General features: G+C 52.5%; 1 protein-coding gene across 1 annotated transcript; it reads left to right on the plus strand.

Annotated features, from left to right (window-relative positions):
• The first annotated feature begins 7,405 nt into the window (after window positions 1-7,405).
• On the plus strand, window positions 7,406-8,614 carry NANOS1 (nanos C2HC-type zinc finger 1). Its single transcript, XM_074908475.1, has one exon. It carries the CDS (start codon window positions 7,511-7,513, stop codon window positions 8,294-8,296), a length of 786 nt encoding a protein of 261 aa, XP_074764576.1. The 5' UTR covers window positions 7,406-7,510; the 3' UTR covers window positions 8,297-8,614.
• Window positions 8,615-9,632: the final 1,018 nt, after the last annotated feature.

A 9,632-nucleotide genomic window follows, 5' to 3' on the forward strand; every position in this document is an offset into this window, starting at 1 on the left:
TAATCAAGTTGTCAGGAGAAATACTATTATCCTCACCATGTGGAATTAATATATCAGGAACTTTTTTACTGTCTTGTATGTGTGTATGACATTTATATGGATCAACTAATATATATGTCTTCTGCTTGGTAAAATTTCACATAATAAAAAAAAATCTTCAGAACTGAATTTGCAGTCATCTTAAAGTCCTTGATATGGCTGGCTCTGCCTGGGAGCTTAGCAGCAGCCTTTGCTGGATTTAATCAGCCAGACAGACCTCAGAAATTCTGCTGGAATTCTTGTTGCTACTGGAAATATGCACTAGCATTTGCTAATTCAGGTTCAGAACCAATTCAGAAGCTAAAAGCAACAAATCCTCATGCAAGAATCAAGCTCTCTCTAGTATATCCTGGAGCAGTAATTTTTGGAGAGGAGGAATACATAAAGGAATGTAGAGTGTCTAGCCAAAATTTTATTTGAAATACTCTTTTCAATGAATCCAAAGACTTGTCCAAAACGGAAAGCCACTGCTTTTTCCCAAATGTATTGGCTCAGCCTTCCGCCTCCATGACCTTGCACAGGAGACACGAAAGCGTGGGCAGCACGCAATGCAATCAGCAGGTAAACCCTTGGCCACCCCCTTTAAGTAAGTAACAGTTTCATCTGAATCTGATATCAACCAAAAAGGATTTTACCCTGCATTGCAAGTCACCGTAATGTCTCTCTGTGCTTCAAAAACTCTGCAGTCCCCTGAAATCTAGCAGAAACTGCCAACTTTGAGAAAAACTGCAAATACTGTAGCAAGGCCTGCAATGATAAGCACATACTTAAGTGTTTGCTGAACTAGGCTTTCATTTATTATTACCCTGGAGTTAAAAGAAAGCGTGAAACAGCATTACACGCAGGCAAAGCCAACTGACACTTCAAAATTAGATGTGAGAAAGCTCCAAAACACGAGACCCTCCAAGAGGCACTGTCAGCATGAACCTCTGGCACACAGATGCTGGGACAGACAGACAGAGGCACACGATAGTAACCTGCCAGTCACGATAAGCTCTGAAGATGAAACCCTGGCTGCAGCAGAGATCGACGAGTCAGGATTTTAACCTTGGCATTTCAAACCAGACAGGCCAGGTCACAGGCTGGTGTCAGTGGGCACAGTTCCTTCGGCTGCGGTCGAGCAGCTCAGCAGGGATCAGAGAGCTCTTGGTCCCAAACACCCATCCTGCCTTGGTCACTTCAACTAGAGTTTGAGATATCCAGTAATAATAAAGTCCAATGATACAGAGTTTGATTTCATTCATTACAAAACTGTAAAATGAATGTGGTTTCCGTGCCATTTCAAACTCATAGGATCTTTACAGACGAACCTGTTTTTCAGTTCCAGCATGAGTCTGATTTGCTGTAAGAGGGAAAGCTCATTCGACGTTTAGAACCTGAAATGCTTATAGCATTTATTACACTTCCCTCATGTATTTATAAAATGCATAAACACAAATTGTTCTTAATAAAAAAACCCTTTCAGTTTTCATAAAAACTGTTTGATTTTCTCATAAACAGTATATGTGAATTTCTATACTGCTTTGACATTCTTCTCCATGAGATATTAATGTGAGTTACTATATCCTATATATAGATAAATATATTTTTTTCTATATAACTATATATAGAAAATATGCTTCTGCTGATAAACACTTTATTCGTGACTGGTATTTGTGTTCTGCAGTAGTTTGGATGGGCAAGGCAAAACCCCGGCTGGTCATCTACGACCTTTGCATTCTCCTTTAAATTCCATGCATTTGCTGGAGATGATGGAAGAGCTGATAGTGTCTACTGTTTATCAGCCACAATAATTAGAGTAGTGGATATGTTTGTAAAAAATAGTCTTGTAATGGATTTTTTTTTATTCCCAACACTTTCAGCTGTGCTCTGACAGCTTGAAAAAGGTCTGTGTCCAAAAAACACTTTGCCACCCAAAAACTAGCTCAGCTTCAGCTGACAAACTTTTCTGGGGGAGAGGAAAATCAGTTTCTCTCCTCTTTGCACTGTCAGTCCCCAAAACATGAAGTCTGTTCTCCTCCTATTTGCTGTCAGCCCTTGGAGAGGGCTTGGCTTGGCCACAGCCAGACCAATCCTGCCAGAGCAGTTTGGGCTCTGCTAAAGGCTCAGGTTCAAACCATACGGGATGCAGAAGCTGCCATTGCTAGAGATAAAAAAAAACGGGGGAAAGGATCTAATTTTGCTGGAAAATTGAGCACTCAATGTCAAGCAGAGCTGTATTTAGGTTGCCCATATAACTTTCTGCTATGATGTGCACATTACTGACATAATCACTACTTGGAATCTCTACGCCACCCAAAGCCCAGCTTGTACAGTGCCCAGTTTATGAGATAGATCATCAATACTTTACTCCAGGTCTTTCAACTGGTGGCATTTGTCAAAGTCTGTAGTTAAATAGGATTATTCATTTATGCGTGATTCTCTAGGAGCTGGTCTGGGATTACAGCCCCAGTTCTTGCAGTCCAGTTCCTCACCTGAACCTTGAACAGATACCACTGCAGTCACGGGGAGCTGGGAGGTCTCACTAGGTGCCAAGACCTGGGAGCCAACAGTCTAGTTCTGCTTCAGTGGGGACCTACAACTGCCTCCTCTGGTTTTACACCCATGAAATGGAGACAAATATCATGCTGTCTCTTCACCGGGCAACGATGTACTCTTGGAAGCACCTTTATTTTTTCCTCTCAGCTCTTTCTAGCTGTCTCCATCCAAAGAGGTGGAGCAGCAGTTCTTAGAGAGCTAACTACTGCTGTGTGCTGCTCTGCATTTTCAATGGCTGAATCAAATTAAAAGACAGCTAAAAATACATGACACCCCCCACCAGCTCTGTTTGCCCCAGTAAACATTTGCTGCAGTTGCCTGAGGACTGTCATGTAACTCTAAAATGGCTGAAGACGACGGATCCAGACAGTTGCTCCTGCCTCCAGCACTGTGCATGAAGGTTGTGGTCTACACCATGGAGAAGTTTGATACCCTGGTACAGAAATGCCTAACGTGTTTGGTTATGCAGAAATAGCCCACTGGGCTCAGCACAGATGAGAGAAAGGTGAGACCACCACTGCCTCCTTTGCAGACAAACAGATTTCTGCCTCCTTGAGGGATCAGCTGCTTCCACACAACAAAAGCAAAAGTACATCTTCAGAGAAAGGATCCCAAAACCCAGGTCATACTTGGTAGCTGGTTTCTATTTCCCTAATCCTCCATCCCAGTGTATTTTCCCAAGTAAAAAGGCCTAGAGTCATTTAATTACATTTCTTACTGACACCCTCATGCCAGCTCAAGCCCTTCTTTCCCCAAAGCCTGGGACGTGCTGTGCTGGGGGCCCCCCACCTTCCTCACACCAGCAACATGAAGCAAGGAGCAAGGGCTTCCTCCCCAGAGCCCCCCGCCGGCACGGCGGCTCCACGTGCACTTACAGCACAAGCCCTTGTGCACCTCTCCCTTCTGAAAAGGGAAACGCTGGGGAAAGTGGTTAGCCCGTGGGCGCACCAAACATCAGTGCTGGAGCCCCAGAGCAGACTCCAAGCTGAAGCTCTGCTTGCAGGACTTGTGTATGTATCCTCCACTGGAACCTAGCTGGCCTGTGTTAGTCCCACCAGCTGCTTCCAGTCTTCTAAACAGAAGGATCTCTCTGTGCTATAAACTTCAGCTTTCCAAACACAAGCATCATCTGTTAAACCAAAAGCTTTAGATAGGATCCCCAAACACCAGGCTGGGAGTCCAACCCGCACAGGCCATATCTTTCCTGTGTCAGCAGACACCTAATGTATTTTTAGCACTGCCAGAAACAAACCACTCCCTGATATTCCAGAGGGGGGAAAAAATCAACTAAAACTGGCGGCGAAGCTAATATTTTAAAAGACCCTTTTGAGAACTCGCCAGCCTCCTGGGGGAGCTTGTCAACATCTCCCACGTTAAATGAAAGTCACTTTAACATCCACAGGGGTTTTAAAGAAAAGCTGGAACATATCAAAGCTGCTGGGATGGCAAGCTTCATAACATGCACAATACATCAACACTTACAGACACTAAATCCTCCCCAGCCTCAAGGGAGCTAAGAGCCCCCCCGGAGTAAGCTCTTTTTCCTAATGTATCTTTCAAATGAACTGCTGATCTCCTCTCTAAACTCGACAGCTGTCCTGCATACACTCAAACCCCCCTGTGCTTAAATCCTTCTATCGTTCTTGCTAAATGACTTGTTAGCTCATTTTTCCTTTAATATGAAGAAAAAAATCTTTCCTCCAAACCTTTACAAAGACCTCACTGACCTGCTGTTGGCATGCACAGGAGCAGCACCACGTTGCTTTGGCTTCGCAAGTTTCGGAGGGTTCCCGGGGAAGCAGCGATGTCCAGGGACACTGCACCCATGGCATGCAGGGGAGCGCTGCCCAGACAGGCTCTTCCCATGACACTCGGCAACCAGACGTGGTTTGGTGACCCCAAACACCACAGCTCCATCCCTCGGGAGCAGTGGTGTCCACTACCATGGCTCTATGGCTCCATAGTTTTCATATATATATTCCCAGAAGCAATCTTGGGCTCAACAAACTCCTACCAGTCCCCTCGAGCAGATTACTCACTCCCGGCAGATCTGATGGCTTCCTGCGCTCAGATCGGCTTAAATCTGTGACACGGCTTCTCCCTACTCTGAGGGACTGCAGAAAACTTTCCCCTTTGCTAGGCAGAGTTTGGCCCGTGGTGTGGAATTCATTGTGCCAACAGCTATTTGTCACTTCTGCTCCAGCTGACAGTTTTCCAGGGTTGTTGTGCAGCCTTGCTGGAAAAATTCACATCAGATACCACCAAGACAGCTGTGGTCTTACACTGTCAAAAGTCCTTACAGCGGTTGCCAAAAGGTAGTTTGGGATAGAGTCAGAAATAGTCCCAACCTCCAGTTAAGGACAAAGCTGTAGGTTTTGTTGCAGTTTACAACGTTTCAAATTAAAAACATTTTCAAAGAACACCGAAATGCCAGTGCTGCATCCTTCCTAGGAGCAGCTGCTCCTCCATTAGCTGCTTATGACCATATTTTTTTGTTTACTGTTTGAAACTGTCTGATGAAAGAGTTTCACTGAGACATCAATTTGTTCCAATGTCAGCAGCGGCGTTCCCTACTCTTGCACCAGCACTGTGACGTGCCACCCAACAAGCCACTGTGAGGTCCGTTGAAATCTGGTGACGCCTGACAGCTCTGAAGAGACCCAACCCCTGAGTCGAGCTCTCCAGTCTTTGCTCAACACCTGGAACGTGAGGGGCCATTTGCAAAAGTCTGGACATGGAAAGCAGCAGAATAACTTTTGCTGCATTCCTTGTACACTTGGATTGCCGCTGCCCATGAGAAGGGTTGTCAGTCAAATAGATGGAGCTGTTACTGCTGTGCTAGTGATGGGTATCTGTCCTTCACAGTATTTTTCTAGTGAAGATATTTTTTACGCTACTTCATGGTTTTCATCACTCCCTGCATTTGCAGTGAGGGGAACAGGACCTTTTTCCTCTCTGCCTGTGCTACTTATACTGCTACAGCATGAAGTGATTTAAAATTATTCACTCTCCAAGATTTCCTCTTAAAATGTCTAGAGAAGATGAGCGACAACTATTGCCCTAGGATGTGGTGCTCGACCGCTTTGACTGATCACCCTGTGCCATTTCACCCATCTATTACTTCGGCCATTCCCCACTGGCTGCAATGCAACCTGCTCACCCCTTGTGAAATCTGGGCCATCCATTTGCGTTCCGACAGGCAACATCCCTGTGCCTCACCGGACAGGGCCCGGGACACTCCACCGAAGAGAGAAAAGGCCCATAATGTGTCTGAGGGCAGAGCTCTAGGCTGAGCCTGACACCGCACAACTGTGAAATGTCCCTGTGGTCACCTGGTGCAGAACCGCATCCCACCACGAGTGTGGCTCCAGAACAGGATTTCTTTTCAAATGTTTTCAGTACTGAAAGGAGTCCCCGTTTTCCAACCAGAGCATTCACGCTCCGAAATGCTGCTTCCAGCCAGCTCTGCTCCCTGCAGCCATCCGCATTGTTCCTTGGTCCTCGGTACACCTCCTTCCCAGCCACTTCCCGGGGCTGGAGCAGCGTACCGAGGCCTTGCGGTGCAGGGAGCCAGCCCCTCGGGAGGTATTTCTGGTAGCTGAGCGCATGAAACTTGCCGACAAACCACATGGTAAAGCTGCTCTACCTGCCAGAGGAGCGCCTGTCAGACCTACAAATCAAGGCCGTGCTCAGGGGAGACGCATTTACTACTGACAGAACTCCACCCACCGTGCTCAGACCAGCAGCTCTTACCAGCAGCTGGAAATTAATAAGATTTTTAATTGCAGCTGTGTTTTTAACTCCTCTTGCCCAAATGGAAGAGCACATGCGTGATGCTTCCCGCAGGAGGATCTGGTTTCTGGGGGGCCCGTCCAGAAGATAATCATCAGAGGCAGGAACGGGGACTCGTGTTTCTTCCACCAGCGCAGTGGCTGCTCCGCAAGCCCTCCTCAGAGGGGCAAGAGCTGGACCACCCAAACCTGGACCCGTCAGGCTGGACAGGTGGGTGCTGCGGGACACTGCGCCCATCCCGCCGTCCGGGGACCTTGCGTCACCCCCTCCGCCTGCACCCGCTGCACACAACGCGCCCGCAGCTGTGCCGTCGCTCAGCCCCTGCTCTTTTTTGGGCTGAATCTACCAGACCGAGCACGACACACCTCATCTGAGACCTGATTCAAAACTTTTTATCAGCTTCAGGTAATAACAGTCAAACCCAGTGATTAAGAGGGGGGCGTCCGGAGAAGAGACCCCCTCTGCCCGCACAGCGTGGCAGCACTACGGGAAGGCATCTGTTGCCCTGCATGAGCTGACCAGGAAACTAATTGCCTCCCAGTCTGGGCGGTGCATTACCAAACGTGTTTTACTCTTCCATGGCTCCGCCGGAGAGAGGACCCGTCCCCGCCGGTGCCGGAGCTGAGCCCTGCCCGGTCCCGGCGGCAGCGCTCCCCCCGCCGCGGCGGGCGCGGGCTCTGCCGGGTCCGTCCCGCTCGGCCCGCTCTGTCTGCCCCGCCGTGCTGCCGCTCCGCAGCCGAGCCCCGACCCTGCGGGACGGAGGCGGGGGGGGGGGGGGGGGATGTCCGCGGAGTTTCCGCGGCAGCTCCGCGGGGTCCCCGCCCCGCCTGGCCCCGCCCCTCAGCCGGCCCCGCCCCGCTCGCACGTGCCGCCACACCTGCGCCGCCGGCGCGCCCCGCCCCGCCCCTCCCGCCAATGAGCGGGACGGGGCTGCGGCCGGCGGCCAATGGGAGCGAAGCGCCCGCCCCCCCTCCCCTGCGCCGCCGCCCCCTATTTGAGGCGCGGCGCGGCGCCGCGCGCTCCAGAGCGTCGGGCGGGCGCGGGCGGCGCGGAGCAGCGGCCCGGCGGGCGGAGGGGCCCGGCGCAGCCCCGCACCGCAGCGCGCTCGGGGGAGCGGGCGCTCCCGGGCGGCTGCACCCCCATGGAGGCTTTCCCCGGCGGCAAGGTGGAGCAGCACCGGCACCTCCCGCCCGTGGAGCGCCTGCCGGGGCCCCGCTACGGCGGCCGGAGCCACAGCGCCTGCGGGAACGTCTTCAACTCCTGGAACGACTACCTGGGGCTGGCCACGCTCATCACCAAGGCGGTGCGCCCCGGCAAGGGCTTCGGCGCCGAGCCCCCCTCGGTGGTGGTGGCGGCGGCTGTGCCGCCGGCCGAGGAGGAGGAGGAGGAAGAGGAGGAGGAGGAAGAGGCGGCGGGGCCGTACTTCGAGGGCGCGCTGGACTTGCACGACCTGGATCTGTGCGGGCATCACCACCACCACCATCACCACCACCACGGCGAGGGGCTGCTGGAGGAGCGCTTCGCCGACTTCAGCCCCTTCCCCGGGCGCGGCGGCCCCGCCGCCGTGGTCTTCGATTGCTCGGGGGAGCACCCGGGCCGGGAGGGCTCCCCCCACGCCTGGGGCGGCGTGGTGGTGGCGGGGCGGCTGCCGACCCACCCGCGGGCCGCCTCCCGCCTCCTCAAACCCGAGCTGCAGGTCTGCGTCTTCTGCCGGAACAACAAGGAGGCGGTGGCCCTCTACACCACCCACATCCTCAAGGGACCCGACGGCCGCGTCCTCTGCCCGGTGCTGCGGCGCTACACCTGCCCTCTCTGCGGTGCCAGCGGCGACAATGCCCACACCATCAAGTACTGTCCCCTCTCCAAAATGCAGGCGGCCAAACAGCTCAAACACGCCCGGACCGCCCTGGGGAAGAAGGGCCGTTAGGCGCCGGGACCCCGGGGGTGGCCCTGGCCGCTTCCCCTCTAGGTCTTTTGGGGTTGGTTCGTTTTGTTTTGTTTTTTTTTGTCTTTAAAGCAGATGGCCGGTTTGTTCTTTTCACACGTTAATATATGAAAGGTGGAGACTTGGCGAGCGGGAGCGCCGGGCCGGTGCCGCGCTGCCCGTGGCGTCTGGTGCGCGCTGGCCCGCGCGGAGCCCGGCGCCGGGCCGCGGGAATTGCGCAGCTTAGATGCACTGTATTTGTTTATTGTAAGAAAAAACAAAATATATATATATGTGATTTTTACGGAAACGGATTTACGACGAGCTCTAACTGGGAGGAGAGGGACGGGTTAAAACAAGCACCGAGCGGGGCCGGGGCGGGGGGGTGACGGGGGTCCCCGGGCGCTTGCGGGGAGGGGGGAGCGGCCCCGGCCGCCTCTCGAACGGCTCCGTGCCGTCGGGGGGCCCGGCTGAGCCCTCCAGCCTGGTGCTGCCCCGGGGGGGCGGGCGGCAGAGCTGTCGTCTTGCCGGTTAGTAGCGAGGTGTTGCAATAGGGTACAACACTCCGCGTTTCGGATCTTCAGTAAACATCCGAGTAATTTTCTTCTGCTGCTCTTCAAAGCGGGAAGCAAATCGTCATCAAACCTGCACTCGGTTACTCGCTCCGGAATTAACGCCTCCTACCCGAAATCGCAGCATCCCACCCGGCACGGGGTAGAGCAGGGCTGTGCCCCACCGTCCCCCTTGAGCCGTTCCACTGGTGAGCGTGGACAGCGCTGGTCTCGCAGGTCCCTGTGTCTTATACGTGGCTTTAGGGAAGGTCTGAAGGGAGAAAGTGCATGTTTTTAAAATGTAATGAGTGTGGACGGAGGTACAAACTGAGACCTTTCTGCTGAAGGAGAGGCAGAAGTATGGCAGAGAATAAGCTTTGATGCAGGTTGTGTTTGTGGCGGAGAATGGGGAGGTGATGGGAGCCTGGAGAGAACAGACCTGGACAAAGCAGAAAGCTGTGACCATAGAACCGTGGAAGAGAGGTGACGTATTTTCAAGAGTTGAGAGAATGTGGCTTTAACTCATTGCGAGGTGGGAGGGATCTACTGCGTGGTTAACAAATAATCCTTAACACTACATAGACTATACAAAAGGTACGGTGGATGCTGAAGAACTGGACCCTGGGTGATGGCAGTTCCTTGGTACCAAGTGTCAGACAGGGCTATGTTGCTTCTAACCCTCAAGAAATCAGAAATGTTTTTTATTGTGACTCGGAGGCAGGACGAGGAGCAGCAGCAGGGCTGTAATTTGCTTGGGAGCCCTCTGGGGCTGAAAGGCAGGTACCCAG

The sequence above is a fragment of the Athene noctua genome, chromosome 5, assembly GCF_965140245.1.
Source record: "Athene noctua chromosome 5, bAthNoc1.hap1.1, whole genome shotgun sequence".
NCBI lineage: Eukaryota > Metazoa > Chordata > Aves > Strigiformes > Strigidae > Athene > Athene noctua.

What these genes read in the sequence shown, in the direction of transcription:
- NANOS1 (XM_074908475.1), top strand. Translation starts at nt 7,511, where the DNA reads ATGGAGGCTTTCCCCGGCGGCAAGGTGGAGCAGCACCGGCACCTCCCG.